This window comes from Suricata suricatta, chromosome 2, assembly GCF_006229205.1.
Source record: "Suricata suricatta isolate VVHF042 chromosome 2, meerkat_22Aug2017_6uvM2_HiC, whole genome shotgun sequence".
Lineage (NCBI taxonomy): Eukaryota > Metazoa > Chordata > Mammalia > Carnivora > Herpestidae > Suricata > Suricata suricatta.
In genome coordinates this window covers 131,555,995-131,575,163 of record NC_043701.1, presented here as the reverse complement: position 1 = coordinate 131,575,163, position 19,169 = coordinate 131,555,995, and the positions used below count along the sequence as shown (strand labels likewise).

The following is a 19,169-nucleotide window of genomic DNA, read 5'->3' as shown; positions in this document are numbered from 1 at the left end:
TTGTCATCTCGGCCTCCTCCGAGGTTTCCCACAGGCGAACGAATCCCTAACAGGAAGGGCAGGCCCACAAACACAGCTGGGAAAAGCCATTTCTGTAAGAAGCAGCAAGCACCCTAGAACGGGAGAGGCCGTTCCAAACCTGGGCCAGCTGCTGATTCTTATCTGCGGTGACCCCAACTGTCCTGGATCTTGGCCCCAGAGTGACCTCCTTTCCTTCCCCCTCCCCCCATCAATCTTTGCACCAATAAGGGTTTTCTAAGCCCAATTTGGGGACTTCCCTGTCCTCTCCTGACCCAAACAGCATAAATGAAACAACAACAAAAAAATCACATTTTTATTGTTTGATTAATAAACTGGATTGGAGGGGCAAAAGTGGGATGTGTGGGGACACACCCAGCTTCGATTAGTCAGAAACTCCTGTTAACTGTGTACAAAATGAATGTTACAAAAATCACGTAAAAAACGGGGTCAGCAAAGCAGCAGCCTTAGGCTTAACCGACTGAGCCACCCAGGCGTCCCTATCAAAGCAGCAGCCTTAGGGAGGGCTCAAGGTTTATGGGAGGCTGAGGAACCGGCCCAACCTGGCCTTGGGGGTGTGGCCCTGGGGCTGGGGGCGGGGCCTGGGGACCACCCACCCCTCCACCACCAGTCGCACTTGCTCTCCTCCCTCCTCGCTCACAAATTACTACAAAATTGCCCTCAAGTGGGCATAAACACCGCAGGCCAAAGCACTGCCAGAAACGCAATGGGCCCTGAGCCGAGCGCTGAGCACCCCCTTTTCCCGGCGGCTCAGTCCTGAGGAAGGGACATTCTTGTTCTCCACGCCTCGGAGTACGGGCAGACACGGGACCCCAGGGCCGAGAAGGGGCTCCGCTCCCAAGCGAGGCGGTGGCCGTGGGAGGTCCGAGCAGACACAGCCGGGGCTTTGGTCAGTGCCAAGTCTGCGGAAAAGATCCGCAGTCCTCTCCGGCCACGAAGATGTGGCCTGAATGGCGCTGTCGCAGCGCGGTCCTGCTGGAGCTGCCGCCCCCGACGAGGGCGCTAATTGGGGTAGCACATGCAGCAGCCTGTGCCTGCCGCCTCCACGCTGGCCTTCGCACCAGGCCCCAAGAGCCCGTCAGTGACCGAGTGCTCCATGATGATGTCCTCCACCCGGGTGATGTACAGGACTGTCAGCAGCACCCCCAGGAACTGAAGAAAAAGGGGAGGTGGGTGAGAGCGTGCTGGGGTACTGGGGGGCCCTCTTTGGAGGCCCGTAGCCCAGGCACTCCTCTCCCCCTCCCAGGAAATCCCAGAGACCCTCCGTGTGCCCCATCAGCAGAGAACCCTCCGCTCTGGGACCCCTGTCTTCACCCCAGCTATGCCACTCACTATCTAGGGGACCTTGGGCAAGTCACTTAACCTTGCCAAGCCTCAGTTTCCTCCTCTGTTAAATGGGCATGATTTTAGCATCTACCTCCCAGAACTGAAGAAGGCAGTGCCGGTGCAGCCCTTGGAAGAGCTTTATAAGGCAAGGCTATTGCTGTTCGCCCTCTCCTTCCAGCCCTCCAGCCCTCCACAGTGAGCGCAGATTGATGGTGCAAGAGCGTTCTTCACCCCAGCCCGTTGTGCCCTTTCTGCTGTCTGTAACCACCAACCCACACCTTCTCTGAAACGACCCCTTGCCCACCACCCCCCTGGGTGGAGAGGGACCAGCCCACCTGGGGGAGCAGGATGCCCAGCAGGAGGCCCGCCATGATGGTGTAGTTGTCCATGAACCAGATGAGCACGGCGTTGGTGCAGCCTCGCACGTAGATGACATTCTGCACGCTGAGGCGCTGTCCGGGGAGGAGCCTGGCTGTCACCTCACCTGGCAGGGCCACAGCCCCCACTCTGCGGCTTACTCGATGTCCAGGCAAGTCCCTCCCCCTCTCTGAGCCTCAGTTTCTCACATGCACTATGAGCAGGTGGCTCTAACCAGTGGGTCTCAGCGGGCAGTAGCGCTCCTTAGAGAACACCGAGGACATCGTGGTGGCACTTCTGGGTGTCACAGCGGTTGGGTTTGGGGGCCGAGGGACTGTGGAACTAAGGACAATCCTATTCTACAAACAACGGCCCTGACTTCCTGCCTCTCAGAAGTCTCCGGGGAGCATCTAGATGGCTGGAAACCCATCCATAATTATCAGAGCCAAAAGCCCAACTTCAGGGGCTTATAAAAACCACAGTGTTTTCTGCAAAATTTTACAGTGCACAAATACATAGTACACACACACACACACACGCTATATATAACTTTGCAGAAATACTACAATGTAAATTAAAGAGTGATTATATTGTATTTTGTCTGGAATTTTATCAAGAATCATTCACCATCTCTGAAGACCATGTCCACAGGACAAATGATGCCTGCGGTAGACACGTTACCAATCCCCCAACCTCACCGGGTGTCAGCTGCCCCTGTGGTACAAACATGGGACTGCTTTTTTAGTGTCTTCTGTCCTATCTAATGCCTGAGCATTCCCATGAAGTATATACTATGGATTATAAGTTGTTCTAGTTCGCCTTTTTTCTCAGATCCATCACTTGTTCTGAAACTGAGTGTGTAGGTGTGCAGGTAGACTATATATCTGTGAATTTCATTCTAAGATAATAACAAGGGCAAATGTTTGTTGTAACACCTGGACACCAGGTCTGATGGCTTGAGATCCTCTGCTAGTCTGTGGCTCTCCGGCTGAAATGGGTGTCAGATGCACCTGCCAGGCTCTGCCCCAAGAATGTGTGTTTCTAGCAAGTTCCCAAGGCTGCTGTCACTGCTGGTCCGGGGACCTCACTCCTCACAGGCACCTCAAGTCATCATGATTTTTAGCTCCCTCTCAGCACCACCCCAGTATCACTCTTAGCCCCGAGGAGTTGCAAGACAGGCTGATCCTGAGCACGGTTGGGGACACGGGCGTGCTAGGGGCACTGGCAAGGGCATGCTGGCTTCACACAGACAAGCTCACGGTAGGTGGTCAGTAACAGGCACGCAGCCTCTCCCCGCATGGAGGATTCTTGGCTCCCTGAGACCTGTATCTGGGCACAGGTGGAAAACCCTGGCAGCCTCTGACTCCTATTCAGAGCCAGGAGCCCCACCCCTAGGAGCTCCTCCAGTCCCCCGGGGGAGGGGCCAGGAAGAGCTATCTTGCTCAAGGAAAGAGATTTCAAAGACATTACCTCCTTGTCAATAGTTCTGTAGCCACACATGGTGTTGACAACTTCTGTCTGAAACAGAAATGTGTGTTAGTGGACACTTACATAATTCTTACTGTAAGAGACACTATTTTCAGGGCGCCTGAGGGGCTCAGTTGGTTAAGTGTCCAACTTCGGCCCAGGTCATGATCCTGCGCTTTGTGGGTTCGAGTCCCGCATCGGGCTCTGTGCTGACCTCTAGCTCAGAGCCTGGAGCCTGCTTCTGTGTCTCCCTCTCTCTATGCGCCTCCCCAGCTTGCACTCTGTCCCTCTGTCTCCCAAAAATAAATAAACATTAAAAAAAATTTTAAGACACTATTATTCTCCCCTTTTACTGATGAAAAAACTGAGGCTCAGAGTCCTATACGAATGCAGCTGAGACTCCGGCCCAGGCAGTCTGGCTAGAGTCTGCATCTTAACCTCCCCTCCCCTCAAGACGTGCCCAGGAGGAAAGATGGGAAGGCTGGTTCCTGGGCATTTGGGGACGTCTCCACCCACAGCAGCCCAGGAACCTGGAGGAAAGTGTGTTGCCCCAGGGCCACAGCTTTGTGGACATGGCCGTGCGTGGTCTCAGAGGTCAGGCCTGGGCTGTTCTTGCTCCACTCACTCTTATGAAGCAAAACCTCGCCAGCAGCCAGGACCTGGCCAGCTGTGCATCACCTAAGGCCAAGGCCAAGGCCAAGGCCGCGGACCACACTGCCCTGCCCCTGCAGACCGCCACCCCACCAGTCGAGGCCCTGCTTTCCCGGGAAGAGAGCTGCTCTCAGGAACTCCCAGCTGCTGATCAACCTCAGGGCAGGGAGAGCTGGGGTCGGCCCTGGACCCGCTCAAATCCCCTCCCAGCAGGCCTAGGTCAGAGGACTGGCAGGCCACTTCCCTGTGCCATCGATGCCCTGTGGGCCACCTTCTCATTCTACAAGGTGACAGAGAGCCAGACGCCCCCCCCCCGCCCCGCCACTCCAGTGGAGAGCCGCTGTGGGCTTGGGCGCCGCAGGGGCCAGAGCTAAATGGAAGGAAAGGAGGGGCCCTGACAGCCTCTGGCATCGTGGTGCCTGGGCCGGGCCCTGCTCTGCTACTTATGAGCTCTGGGGCCAATCTTAGATGGGCTCTCAAGGGACAGAACGTGGAGGTGCTCGATCAGTGTTTGTTCAAGGAATGAATGAATGAGTGAGTGAGTGAGTGAATGAGGTTCCTTCGTATCTCCCATAAAGCAATGGTGATCAGTAAGCCTGCCTCATGGGGCAGTTTTGACCATAAAGGGAGGTACACCTGTCAACGGCTTATCTCAGGGCAGGGCACATAGAAGAACAAAGGGACGCTGGCTGGAGTGACTTTGGACGTGAGCTCAACCCCTGGAAGGCAAGGAAGGCCGTCAACTCCCCTTCCTAAAGAGGCTGGATCGCAGACCTCATCTCAGATGTCAGGACCTGGTCTGTGGGCCAAATAACCTCCCTCAGAGTAGACTGTACCCCAGGAGCCCTCTGACCCCAAACTGGCCAGCATCCACTTAACACAGGTTAGCATTTGTGGCTCCTCTAGGCAGTGAACATGACCCCATGGGGAGGGTCAGGCCTGGGAAGCAGGTGCAAGATGGAATAATGGGAATGGTAGAAAATGGTAGAAAACACCTTATTTGTTCATTCATTCACTGAACAAATGTTGATTGGGCACCCATGATGTACCAATCACTGTTCTAGACATTGGAGATGTGGAAGAACAAAGGAAAGTCCTTGCCTTCATGGAACCTATGTTCTAGAAAGGAAGACCCATAGTGGGCATAATAAAGAGGTCATCTACATGGTCTATGCAGGTGTCCACTGTGCTTCCAGCCCCAGACGCATCGCCCCTGCCCTCAGGGAGAGAGGCCTCCCTTGCACCAACAGCCCAGACCCCTCCTTTGCACTCCCCTCCCCTGCCAGGAGAGCCCCTCCCAGGGGGGGTTGAGAGACAGGCATGGCTCTTTCCAAAGGTAAAGCCTGCCTCGGTTTGAGCACAGACCCAGTATTCTCTGCTGAGGGGTCGTGGGCTCCCAGACCAGTATGCAGTGGCCTCCTCCGTCTGACACGGGGCCACAGACAGGAGGTCAGGGTGGGCACTGAGCAGCCGAAAGATGAACTCAGTCAAGTTCACAGGGGTTCCTCACATGTGCTTCCTATCCGGCACAGGGCTGATGAGCTGGGGTAGGTGGGGTCTGAGAGGCCAGGGGGAAGGGGGCCTTGAGGGACAGGCCCCCAAAGGGCAACCAAAAATGAGAGGGTGGGTATCTATAACAAATGGGCACAAGAGCTCAGCAGGCATAGCGGCCTGAGGCCATTTAACCTAGTAGAGGCAACCTGTCCTCTACACCAACCCAGGCCTCGGGGACATCACTCCAAGTAACCAAATTTTATCTGAGTGATCCCTGTTGTGTCCAGTCTTCTGTAGGAAGCCTGGTGTAGAAGACATCTCTTTCAATGCTGAAAGCTGGGGGAAGTGACTTTCCCTGACGCCCTGGTTGCTTTCCTCCGTTGAACAGTGACAACGTACCGCACCATGTCTGCCCTTTTCCTGTGGCCACCAGGGAGCTCTAAACCACCATGCATAAGGCTCTGGTTTCTGATTATTTTTCATTTTCGTTTTTTTTTCCCTATGTATTTCCTGCGTGTCCATTCAGATCCGTGGCTAAATGGAATAGGGCAAAATAAATAGATTTGTACACTGATTCACACACATTAATTCAAAGAAGGAAGGAAACACCCTCTTTTCTATCTAGAGAAGAAAATCACAAACCCACCAGTGGTTCTGTGATACGGGACCAGAGATAACCCTGCCGGGTGAGTGTCCCCTCCCCCCACACTGTGCCCATCCAGATGCGGGCTTTCCACTGCCCGGCTCTGCAGGCCGTGGTGATGTGCCCAGCCCGGGCTTCCCCCCACCCTCAGGCCCCTGTGTGCAGCTGCCCATTTGACACCCTGCTGGGACGTCACCCAGCTCCCAAGCTCCATCTGTCCACATGGAACCCCTCAACCCCCAAACCTGCCTCACCGCTGCCTTCCCCCTCAGCCAATGGCTCCCCCTTGTTTCTTATGGCTCAAGCCAAAATCCAGGGTCCTCCCTGACGTCTCCCTTTCCCCTACCTCCCATCTGATGTGTCGGCTTACACGTAGAACAAAGCCAGGTCTTACCACCTCCGCTACCGCCCCTGACTCGAAGCCTCTGTCTTCCCCCACCTGGTGTGGTGGACTCTGAGGAGCTTCCCAGAACCCCCAGAGGCACTGGGAGCACAAGCGGCTGGGGCCTTAGTTGTCAGCCCTTGTGATGATTGTCACGTGCTGTTAATTTTATGTGTCAACTTGACTGGGCCTGGGGCGGGGTGCCCAGATATTGAGTTGAACATTATTCTGTATGTTTCTGTGAGGGTGTTTTTCAGTGAGATTGACATTTAAATCAGTAGATGGAATAAGGCAGATTGCTCTCCCCGGTGTGGGTGGGCCTCACCCAATCAGTTGAAGGCTTGAATAGACCAAAAAGGCTGCTCCTCCCCCAAGTAACAGAGAATTTTTCCTACCTGATGAACTGCAGACCTGAACTGAGACACTGGCTCTTCCCGGCTCTCGAGCCTCCAGCCTTCGGACAGGAACGACACCCTCAGCTCCCCCGGTTCTCAGGCTGCTGGCCTCAGACTGGAACTGAACCACTGGCTCTCCCGCATACTCAGCCTGCTGACTCATCCTGCAGACCTTGCTCGCTAACCAGCATCTCAGAGCCTGCTTCCCGGACAGCCTGACCTGTGACACATGGACTGCTGCACTAGCCCCTAACCAGACTCACCACGTCCACCTCTGCCCCCCAACAGTCAGCGTGACCCTAGTAAAGCCTAAGTCAGATCTGCCACTTAGCCACTAAAGCCCTCCATTTGACTCCCTGTCACTCCAGGGAAAACCAAAGTCCTAACCATGGTCTTTAGGGCACCTGTGACCTCCCCAACTTAATCTGTTGCTATTCTCTCCCATGCTCACTCTGCTCCAGCCGCATTGCTTTCTGTGCTGTTTCTCAAACATGCCAGGGCAATTCCTACCCCAGGGCCTTTGTACATGCTCTTCTCTGCCAGGAATGCCCATCCTCCAGATATGCATGGCTTACTCCTTCACCTCCTTCAGAATCTCACTGAGAACTACCTTCTCAGTATCTAAAATTGCAATCCTCCACGACCCTGCTTTATTTCCCTCCTTAGCATTTACCACCTTTGAGGGTACGATATGGCACTTATTTTGTGGGCCTAGAACGTCAGGGCCATGCAGGCAGAGTTCTCCGTGTGTCTGTACCCCAGGACCTAGACTCACATCTGGCACATAGCAGGTCCTCAACAAATATATGCTGAATGAATGAACACACATAGGGTCTCCATGGCTTGGCTTGGACATTCAGGTGCCACCGCCCTACATGACGAAGTTCAGGATCACACTCCCCCCTCCCCCTCCCCCCCGCTACAGTCTTCTCTGAAGATACTGGGCTGTCCTCCAGCGCTCCCCTTCCCAGAAAGCTACCCTAAAATGGCAGCTAAAACTTCCAAACAAACCTTCCCTCCTGGTTCAGGCTTTTTTAGGACTGACGTGCTCGGCCCTGGCTCCCTGACTCAAGGGTGAGGCCCCCACCCCCACTGGCAGTTGCTTGGGTTACAGAACCCAGCAGTGGGCACAGAGTGGTAGAGCTGTTCGAAAAGAAATTTTCCATGACTCTTCAGGGCATGAGTAATTGCAAAGCTCTCCACCTCATTCCAATCCAGGCAGCATAGGGGCACATTAGTCAAACACAGGACTGAAGAATCCCTTCGTTTAGAAATGGTGACTACATGGGACAGCCTCCCCCGCAGTCATGGAGGTGACAGAGCTGACAGGACCTTGCTGGGGAGAGGCAGCGGCTGGCATTTACACCACCAGACCCATTCCAAAGGTGCCCTCCAGCTTAGGCTGCGGAGCTGGCCGCCCCATGAAGCCCCCCGGCCAGGAACCCTCTGGGCTCCTCGCTTGGGCTGGGGAGAAGGCCAGAGCACAGCTCCCACATGGCTGCCTCTATTTCATGCCATCCTCGGGCACGGCAGGCACCGGATGTTTTGATGCCTCAACTTCTTCATCTGTACAGTGGGTAAAGTAACAGGACCTGCCCCACGGGGCTGTGGAAAGGGCTAAATACTACAACCAGAGAGCCTAGAACAGGCCTGCATGTAGGAAGTGCTCGCTGGCTGGACCTCTGCCCCTAAAGACCGGCCTGCCATGCCCCCACCCCCAGAAATACCCATCAGTGGCCCTGGAGACTCAGGAAGCTGAGCAACACCCACCACCTCCTGCCCATCCCCCCTTTCTGAGAAACAAGAGGCGCCTGGCCAGCTGGGGAGGCCCCAGGAGCAGCGGGTACCGTGTTTCTGACGCAGCAGGTGTAAGGCACCCCGCAGGCCAGGGGTCCGGGGGCGTTGCAGTCGTGGTACTGGTTTTTGCTCCAATCCCGGTAGTCTTCCCCGCCACAGCACTTAAACTGAGAGGGAGGCAAGGGGAGGGGGGGTGCCATGTTACTGCTGAGGCCCCAGGCACAGACCATGAGGACCCCGTGGCTTATGATGGGTCTGCTGGTAGGGGGTGCACCACGGGCTGCACCGGAGTCCTGTGCTCTCCCAGGAGGCGATGAGCACCCCATCACCGGAAAGGCACACAAGCCAAGGCTGGGGAACCTCCTGGGGAGGTAGGGGTAGGCTGCTAATACTGGAGGGAAAGTCCTCTTCCAGGCCCCATCTTCATGTCCCCCGTGCAGCTGCTCAGCCCCTGAAGGTTCTAGAGACTAGGACTCCAGGGATGCCCCCACAGCCCAGTGACCCTATGCCATGGCCACTCCAGCTCATCAGCCCTCAGCAAAGGTACACACACGTGTGCTGCCATGGGCTCGGGACTGAAGTTGGGGGGGAGCAGGACGGGCCTCATTGCCCCCCTAGCTCTGCTTCTCCCAGCTCCCGCCCCTGCACTGGCACGGGTCCACAGCCACAGCTGAAGCAACACAGCCGTGGGGGACACGCTCCCCGGGGGAGACAGGAGTGGCTGCTCCTGGAAGGGGCCAGCGGGACAGTGCTGTGCACCAGGGACACAAAGGGAGGAGGGGCGGTGGGGGAGGGGTGGCCGTAGGTTGGGAGGTCGGGGAGGCCCCTCTGAGCACATGACATTTAATCTGAAACAGGAACAGCAGGAAGAAGCCAGTCAACAGCGCACAGAATGAGCTGGTTGTGTGTGGGTAGCAGGCCCGGGGGCCAGTATGTCAGGAGCAGGGCGAGTGAGAGGGGAGGGATGCGGTGGAGAGGGCGGCCGGCAGCACCAAGCGGAGCCTAAGCAGCCAGAATGAGAGGGGAGCTGACATCCGGTTCTGAGTGGTGGGTGGTCACTGGAGGGTTAACTAGGGGAGTGACAGTGCAGAGAAACACAAAGCAGACACCCTTCCGCAGCCCCCACAGAGCCCTTTGGGGTATCAGGTTTCAGGACCCGGAAGAGCCTCCCCAGGGTGCAGTTCAGAGGGCATTTGCTTTGCAGTCCAAGAGACCAGAGTTCAAATCCTCAGGCTACCACTCCTAGCTGTGTGACTTTGGGCCAGCCCACAAGGCCCTCTGGGCCTCAGGTCCTCATCTGCAAAGCCAGCTCTGCCCAGCTGAGCTGGGGATCACAGAGCCATACACGAAGCACTCAGCACGGGGGCTGGCACCAGGCATGAGTCACCCCGCACCCCTCCCTGGGAGAAATGAAATCCCCAGGCGGGTGGAAGGCTGGTTCCAGTAAAAACATCATGCTTCAGTGACAGTCAGAGCTGGCCAACACGCCCCAGGCAGAGAGGCACCTCCCAGAGGCTGCACCTGTTGTGAGCACTGTGAGGGCCTGAGCCAAGGGAGTGGCCACTGCGGGTGGCCCCGGGTGCGGGGAGATTTGGTTCTTGCTGACAGCTAACACAGGAACCAGGTCCTGAGGCCATGTCCCTGAAACCGCAACAACGCACAACAATGTCAAGAGGGAGGGGCCATCTGTTTCCCCCACCCCTCCCATGCAGATGAGGAGCCTGAGGCTCAGGACTAAATGACACTGGGGTGTAGAAGCCCAGGGCTTATCATTACACCAACAGACTCAGGTAGACGTTGTGGGGAGAGGGACAGTGTCCCAAAACAATAATCATCGCATTCACAGAAGTGAATGGAAGAAAAGGGGAAGTCGTGTTCCCCAATGCAGGGGGAAGTGGAATGGAGGAAGAGCTCTTTCCACATCAAGGCTGTACCTTATGTGGCAGGGAGTGAGCTCCCTGTCACTGGACGGACTCTGAACTGGGTAGTTTGGAGATCATTCTCAAGGAAGGATGATCTCTGCCCATTGCAGAAGGGAACCCTGGGACCCTGCAAGGTGGCTTGTAGTTTCTCCTGGCCTTATTCTTTTTGGGGGAGGGGAGGGTGGTCCATGTAACTAAGGTGAGACAGGAAGAGTATGGACATTCTGGGTCAGGCACATGGGCAGAGGACTGGCTGAGGAGATCTGGCCCCATACCTGATGGCCAGCCATTGCCCCCCAATCTGGCCAGCCACCTGCTTTGGGAATGGACAAGCCACGGCTCCATCACCCTCCTCTTTTTGAGCAGGGTCGTGAGCTGGGGGGCAGAGCACATGGCAGGCGTGTCTCTGACCCACGGCACCTGGCTCACCTCCTTCTGAACAAAGTCCATGATGTTTTTGAAGTCCAGATCGTCATAGTAGTTCTCGATTCCTCTTCGAATGTTGTCATTCAAGAAGTCGATGGTCTGTTTAGATGGAGACATTATGAAAGAAACAGACCTCCCCTCCCTGAGCCCAACCCAAGATCTCCCAAACTCAGGATTGGAATGGAGTGCGCACATGCCCAAGTCGCTCCCACCTCACCATACCCCTGCCCACACTCCCTCTCTGTGTCCCCCATGCCCATCTGATGCTTTAGTCCCTCTGCATATCTGAGCAGGAGTGATTCACACGCCTTCCTACACAGAGCAGATAGGCCAGGACCCAAGAGACAGGGCCCTTCCCCGGGAAGCAGCTGTGCTGGGCTGGAACTGGGTTGGCCCTGGTGTCTGCCTGGTGCCCCTTCCACTGTCCAAAGATGGGCATGAGGTGAGGCTTCCTTTTATCCTTCAGACCTCCTCTCCACTCTTCTCTGCTACCCAAACTCTTGTGTTATGGATAAACTGAGGCCCGAAGAGGGGCCTGACTCAGCCAGGGCACAGAGCAGGCAGGCTAGGGGCCTGGCCAGGACTGGAAACAAGCTCTCCTGGCATCCCCAGTGGTACATCGCTGCGGGGCTCCGGCCTGAACAAAGGGCCCACCTCCTAGCTCGGACCGGGAGGGGTGCTGGCACATCACCCTCTACCGGTCACGCTGGACCTTCTGGATCAACAGCCCGGCTGTTGTGCTGAAATCCAGGAGCACAAAAGGCCCCACAGCGGGCAGGGGTGGGGGCGGGAGTGGGAGCAGCCCAACCCCAAGCTCAGAGCGACAATCACGGCTTTCAGAGCAGGGAGGCCCGCCTATCACCAGAGATCGTGCTGGCACAAAGGGGGCATTCTTGGCTCTGGAGCCAGACGATCCCCAGGGGAGGCGCTTGCAGGCACCCCTGGGAAAACCAGGCCCTGGGTGCCAGGCCTGGTGCTGAGCTGCAGCCCCCACCACAGCCACTTCTCCTCTCTGAGACAGAGTTACCCACCAGTGACCAAACCTGCAGGCCTAACTTTAAGATCACTCCCACCTCTGAGGAGCAAAGATGAAGCTGAGAGAAACTGTCAAGGTTCAGGGTCAAGAGCAGGCCCCGCAGCCAGCCAGGCCTCAGACACTGCATTTCATCTCTGAGTCTCCACTTGCTTAACTGCAAAATGAGAGGACAGTCCTCTGCCTTGCAGAGATGTGAGTGTGGATAAATTAAGCTACAAACGTGCTCAGCACAATCCCAGGCACATGGCAGGCCATGGCGTTATTATTATTACTATTATAGATCTTTGTCGCCTTTTCCAGGAGACCCATACTGCCACTGTATACCCGTCAGATCACCAGTGGGAAGTGGCTAATCCCAAGAGAAAACCAAGGCCTCAAGTCTTATGCAAAAGGCCTCCTGCAGTGGAAGCAGCCTCCGAAGCAAGAGCCAGCCGCCAGCCTGGGACCCCCAACACTCTGCTGCCCAGGGAGGCAATCTGACCAAAGTCACCTCAATGGTCACTGGCAGAGAGATTCTAGAATCAGGGTGGCAAACTCCCAGCCTGAAAACGCTTTAAGAAGCCAAAGAACTCGAGGCTTCATTTGGGGTCATCTCCCTAAACCACCGCCAGTATCAGGAAGAGAGGAACAAAGGATACATCAGCCATGTCTTTCCAGACACTCACTGCTCAAAGCCAAGGCAAGAAAGGAGACTTGCTCAGGGAAGCCTATCTCTGTGGCCAGAAGGAAAACCCTCTGCTGATGAAGACCAGCCGCTCAGAAGCAGACCTGGGAGCTGCCAACCTGATGGCAGCCTGGGGGGGACCTGGGGCAAGTCCACTCATGTGTGCCCAAAGAGTGTGCACTCACCAGCCCTCAGTCCTGCACTCTTGGGGCAGGGGCTTGCTGGCCCCACAACCTGGGCAGAGCAGGGACCTGCCTGGGCTCAGTCCGACCCTTCTCAGAGGCCCCAGGTCATGAGACCTTTCCAACCTTGCGTGCCTGCTCCTCTGGGTCACATACTGTTGGGAGTTCCCCAGGGCTAGAGCTGGGGGGCAGGGGAGGAGGGCAGGAGGCCCAGGGCAGGATCAGCAGACGGGATGCCCAGTGGCCCTACAGGAAAAGCCTCTCCCCTCCTTAGTGAGCAGCTCTGACCTTTCTCTCCAAACCATCTCAGTCTCTGGGCGCTTTCCAAACAAGCTGACTCCTGTGAAGGCCTCTGTGAAAATCAGGCCTCCCATCTGGTAAGCTGAGCCAGGCCCCTGCAGAGAAGGGGGCCCCACTGGAGGCCCTTGGAATGGGCAGGAGGAAAAGAGGGTCCCACGCCCCGTACACTGTCCCCAGGTCCTTAGGGCCCTCTTCGGGTCCTGCCTGCTCTTGTGCTCTTGTGCGTGTGCTTCCTGGAGCACCATGTATGTGTGTGTGTGTGTGTGTGTGTGTGTGTGTGTGTGTGTTTGAGTGTGTATGTGCACTGCCTAGAGCACTGTGTGTGTGTGTGCACGCGCACACGTGTGCATGTGCACTGCCTAGAGCACTATGTGTGTGTGTGTGCACGCGCACACGTGTGCATGTGCACTACCTGGAGCACTATGTGTGTATGCATGTGCATTGCCTGGAGCACTATGTGTGTGTGTGCACACACGCACATGTGTGCAATGCATGTGCATGCATGCGTGTGCACTGCCTGTGGCACTGTGTGTGTGCACACGTGCATCTGTATGTGTGTGCAGTGCGTACGTGCACTGCCTGTGGCACCGTGCATGTGCATGTATGCACAAGTATATACCAGAGAGATGTGAGGATACTTAGGTGGCCCTCGTGCCATGACAGGGCTGGGGATGGATGAGAAACTCCAGTCAGGGAGGCAAGCAAGTTGCACAGCTCAGGAGTGTAACTGTGAAGTGCTCCATGACATTCAGCCACGTTCTGTGGGCCTGGGGGTGCCACTCAGGATGTGTGTGTGTGAGGGGGGGTGCGGCAGGGAATTCTGGCTCCTCAGCAGCCCCCAGAGACCAAGTGCACTGGACCAGTGCCAGCCCCGAGCTGCTCCAAGCCAGCTCCCGGCAGCAGGAGCAGCTCCAAGGAGGGTGAGAAAACCTCCTTCCCTCAGGGCTGGCATGGCCTCAGGGCCCCGTGGCCTGGGCTAAACTATGCAAAGAGTAAGCAAACATCAAAGACCACAGGATTTTTCAGAACACACTGTTTAAACCACCAGAGGTGAGCTACAAAGAACTGTCCTTTCAAGTTCTTTCTTTTAAATCTAGTTTTAAAGCTATCCAAAGCCTCTGCAGCACCCCTCCCAGTAGAGGTGCTTACTGTTTTTAAAAATATTTTTAATGTTTATTTATTTTTAAGAGAGAGAGAGAGTATGAGCAGGGGAGGGTCAGAGAGAGAGGGAGACACAGAATCTGAAGCAGGCTCAGGTTCTGAGCTGTCAGCACAGAGCCCGATGCAGGGCATGAACTCACAAACCATGAGATCAGGACCTGAGCTGTTAACCAACTGAGCCCCCCAGGTGCCCCTGCTTACTGCTTTTAAATGAAACTGGGGAGTGGGAGGAATCAGGGAGCCTGGGTGGCTCAGTCGGTTAAGCGTCTGACTCTTGATCTTAGCTCAGGTCATGAGCTTGGGACATGATCTCTTGGTTCGTGAGTTCCAGCTCCACCTCAGGCTCTGCACTGACAAGAGTGGAGCCTGCTTGGGATTCTGTCTCTCCTTCTTTCTGCCCTGCCCCTGCTTGTGCTTGCTCTCTCTCTCTCTCTCTCAAAATAAATAAATAAACTTTAAAAAACTGAATGAGGAATCAAGGGAGTGGGATCTGTGGCAGCCATTACCCCGGGCTGGAGGGCTGGGAGGCTGGGAGGCTGGGAAGCAGGCAGAGAAGGGAGGAGGGGAAGGGCGGTGGCAGGAGCCTCCTGCCTGGCCTCTAGGCATGGAGCTTCTGCTGCCTTCTCCTCTGCTCCTGAGACCCCAGGCTGCAGCCCCACCAGCACCAGGGCCAGCCTGGTTCCCACAGTGTGGAAGGGGGTCCTCAGCCCAGGCCCTCCTTTCCATGTACCTGGGCTAAGCCAGCACCTCTGGGTTTCCCTCAGTGTCCCAGACTGTGGGGACCTGGCCTCTTGCCTCCAGTCCTGAGATGGGCCCAAATCTAACAAGCAAGGCCAGAAGACAACCCAGGAAGCAAGAAAAAAAGGAGGAGAGAAAGCTACAAGGTTCTTTGGAATATGCTCTAGACCTTTCCTCAGACCTGGCCAGAAGTCACAATCTTCATCCCGAGGGAGAGAAGGACATGCTTCAGCTTCGCAGGCATTTGGGGCTCCAGCTGTCCCTCCCACACTCTGTCCACAGTGGGGCACACCAGCTGTGAGGGTCTGGCCAGATCTCAGCAGAACTTTCTCTACTTTGCTCCAAGTGGAAAGGATAGATACGTTCCTGTGCTCAGCCAAGCGGGCCACGGTGCCTTCTTTCTCCCTGCCCCTGAACTTCAAGGGCGTGTCCACAACCAGCTAGTGCCAGGGCCATGATAACAAACAGGCTGGGTGCTGTCCACTGTTCCCTGGCCCGGTGTTAGCTGTGACCACAGCACCCTCTGATCAAGGCCAGGAAAAAGGCCACTCCTCACCCCTGCCTTGGTAGCAGAGGGAAGGTAGAGGCAAGGAGGCCTGGGATGGGCATACAGGTGTACCAGCTACAGCCGGGCACCCTCTGGGTGTCCCGCTCAGTCTGCCTGACTGGGAACACATGGGCAGGAGCTGCCCTCCTCTCACACCCCTACTTCCTCAGAGAGGCCCTGGAATAAGCTGGAGTACTAGAAGGTCAGGGTGAGACACAAACTGTTGTGGAGGTCACTGACTCCTCCCACTGGCTGGGGTCAGGACATTGCACCTCAGACGTCCAGGCCCTCCAGGCTGTGTGCCACTAGGCTCTGTACAGATGGAGAAGCCACTTCAGTCTGACCGCGTCATGCCAACAGCAAAAGCCCCACCCGGGGTCAGGGATAGAGAGTTCTTTCCTTATACCCAGGAGCCTGTTCATTGCCGCCAGGCTGTGGCCATGGCCTGTGCACCTTCCAGAGAACCCAGCCTGAGGCTGTTGGCCTAATTTGTCCTCATTTGTCACCAAAAGTGACTTAGACTTAACAGGTAGCCGTGGGGCCAGACTTGTTGCAGCGTGCCCCAGGGAAACATTTCTTCTCCTCTTGGTGAGGAGAACACGGAAGGGCAAACTCACCTCCTCTGGAAGCTGACCCTCGTGGCTCCTCACTTTCTCTCCACCTTACACCGCCCCTTCCCGCTGCCATCAACAGCCAGATTGTTCCCCTGTCCTCACCACCGACCAGTCTCGTATTTCATGATAGAGTTGGAGGGAACATTATTTTTCTTAAATGGTATTTTCCCCATGATTTTAAGAAAAAGGAAATTTGGGAGCTAGGGAGAAGATAAAAATCACCCCAGCCCCACCCCTCAGAGGATATAAGAGTTAGTATGATAATATTTCTATTTTCTTCCAGATTTTTCCAGGCAAATGTTCTTCATGGGCGAGATCTTACTGCATTTATAATTGTATACCTCATTTTTCAATTATTTTGACTTTTGCATCACAGGCATATGAGAACATGGACCGTGATAAGCCCTGATGGTGAAGGTCCTTCGTGGGCTGCACACAGAGACCCTCCCATGACAGGGCCCCATGAGGGCCATCCAATCCTCAGGGTTTGGGGTGATGAGATACTGAGAAACTCTCAGCCCTGACCTTGGTCAGCGGCGTTCGCAGCTGTGAGGTTCAGAGGGCTGAGGCCCGGCGCTGGAAGGAGAGTGGGTATCAGGGGCCCTGCTGAGCTACAGGGCCCTGGGAAGACGGCAGATCCGGCCACCTTTGGGAGCACGCTCTGGAAACCAGAACCGCTGCTTGCTCAGGGGACATCTATGAAAACAATCGCTGCTGCTGACCACAGCCTGGACCTGGCACTAGCCAGGAAAGCACTGTTCCATGGGCTCTGGAAAGCCACAGGCTGGTGGGGAGCCCCGCGGCTATGCAGAAACACATCCCCACTGAGGAATGGAATAAACCCCTCTCCCCTCAGGCTGCTGAGATATGAACCAACACCCGGCTCTTCCAGCTCAGAGAAGACAGTCTGAAAAGCAGAAAAGGGGAAAAGAGAGGAACAGTAGTGACACTAGAATGAAAAGACAACTGATGAGCAAAAAAAAAAAAAAAGCAGGGGGAATAAAAGAATATTTTGAGACAAATGAAAATGGAAACACAACGTATCACAACTTTGGGGATGCAGCAGAAGCAGTTCTAAGAAGGAAGTTCATAGCAGTAAACATCTACCTTAAGAAATAAAGAGAACAATCTCAAATAAAAACTCTAACTTTTCACCTCCAGGATGCAGAAAGAGAAGAGCAAACCAAGCCCCAAGTTAGTAGAGGGAAGGTAACAACAAAGATCTGAGCAGAAATAAATGAAGTAGAGACTAGGAAGACAATTAAAAAAATATCTATGGGGGTGCCTGGGTGGCTCAGTTGGTGAAGCATCTCACTTTGGCTCAGGTCATGATCTCATAGCTAGTGGGTTCAAGCCTCACATCAAGCTCTGTGCTGACAGCTCAGAGCCTGGAGCCTGCTTCGGATTCTGTGTCTCCCTCTCTCTGCTCATGCTCTCACTCTCTCTCTCTCTCAAAAATAAAATAAGCATCGAAAAAATTAATAAAAAGATTTTAAAAATAAAAAAAATTAAATTAAAAATTAAAGAAGAAATAGAAAATCTGAACAGACCAATCACAGAACAGGAACTAGTAAGCTAGTAAAAGTCCAGGGCCAGATGCTTCCCTGGTGAACTCTACCAAACATTTAAGGAATAGTTAACACTAATCTTTCTCATTCTTCCCAGATACTAAATAGGAGGAAACACTTTGAAGTCATTACCAAAAGCCAAACATACCAAAGGGAAACAGGAGACTATAAGAAAATTATAGGCCAATATCTCTGTTGAATATAGCTGCAAAAATCCTCAGAAAAATATCAACAAACCAAATTCAACAGTACATTAAAAGGATTATACACCATGATCAAATGGGATTTATCCCTGGAATGCAAGGATGGTTCAACATCTGCAAATCAATCCATGTGATAATCACATTAACAATGGAGGAATAAAATCATATGATCATTTTAATAGATGAAGAAAAAGTATTTGACAAAATTCAACATCCTTTTCTGAAAAAAATGCTCAACAAATGAGGTGTAGAAAGAATGTACCACAACATAACAAATGATATATGCGCCATACATAATAAGCCCATTGCTGATATCATACTCAATGGTGAAAAGGAAAAGCTTTTCCTCTAAGATAAGGAAAAGACAAGTGTCCACTCTCACTACTTCTATTCAATGTAGTCCTGGAAGTCCTAAGCCAAGCACAAGGAAATTAGGCAAGAAAAAGAAATAAAAGTCATCTAAATCAGAAACAAAGAAGTAAAATTTTCTGTTTGCACATGACATGATCTTATATATATAGAAATCTTCAAGATTCCAGCAAAAATCTGTCAAATAAATGAATTCAGTAAACTGGCAGAATACAAAAATCAACATACAAAAATCATTTGCATTTCTATTCACTAACAATGAACTATCGAAAAAAAGAAATTAACAACCCCATTTAAAATAGAATCAAACAAACTAACTATTTAGGGATCAATTTAACCAAGGAAGTAGAAGATCTGTATATTGATAATCATGAAACTGATGAAAGAAATTGAAGACAACACAAATAAAAGGAAAGTTATTCCTTGTTTGTGGATTGGGAGAATTAATATTACTAGACTATTCATACTACCCAAGGTGATCTACAGATTTAATACACTACCTGTCAAAATTCCAATGGCATTTTTTCACAGCAATAGAAAAAAAATCTTCAAATTTGTATGGAACCATAACAGATATCAAACAGATAAAGCAATCCTGAGCACAAAAAGTAAGCTGGAAGCATCACACTTTCTGATTTCAAACTATATTACAAAACTATAGTTATCAAAATAGTATGGTATTGGCAAGCAAGCAAACAAAGCAAAAGCAAAAGCAAAGACATACAGATCAACAGAACAGGACAGAGAGCCTAGAAATAAGCCCAGTCATACCCACTAATTTTTGATAAAAGCACCAAGAATACACAATGGGAAAGAGACAGTCTCTTAAATGGTGCTGGGAAAACTAGATCTCCACATGCAAAAGAAAAAATTGGACTGTTATCTTAC

The 19,169-nt window shown here is 53.4% G+C and overlaps 1 protein-coding gene across 1 annotated transcript in view; it reads right to left on the bottom strand.

The window, feature by feature from the left end:
• Positions 1-320: 320 nt before the first annotated feature.
• Positions 321-19,169, bottom strand: part of TSPAN15 (tetraspanin 15) — a 50,399-nt gene continuing 31,550 nt past the window's right edge. Inside the window, exons 4-8 of the mRNA XM_029931809.1 lie at positions 10,903-10,998; positions 8,602-8,718; positions 3,193-3,240; positions 1,701-1,817; positions 321-1,191 (exon numbers count right to left, since the gene is read on the bottom strand). Of these exons, the coding sequence (XP_029787669.1) occupies positions 1,042-1,191; positions 1,701-1,817; positions 3,193-3,240; positions 8,602-8,718; positions 10,903-10,998 (528 nt within the window). The 3' untranslated portion in view covers positions 321-1,041. The remainder of the gene's footprint in view (positions 1,192-1,700; positions 1,818-3,192; positions 3,241-8,601; positions 8,719-10,902; positions 10,999-19,169) is intronic.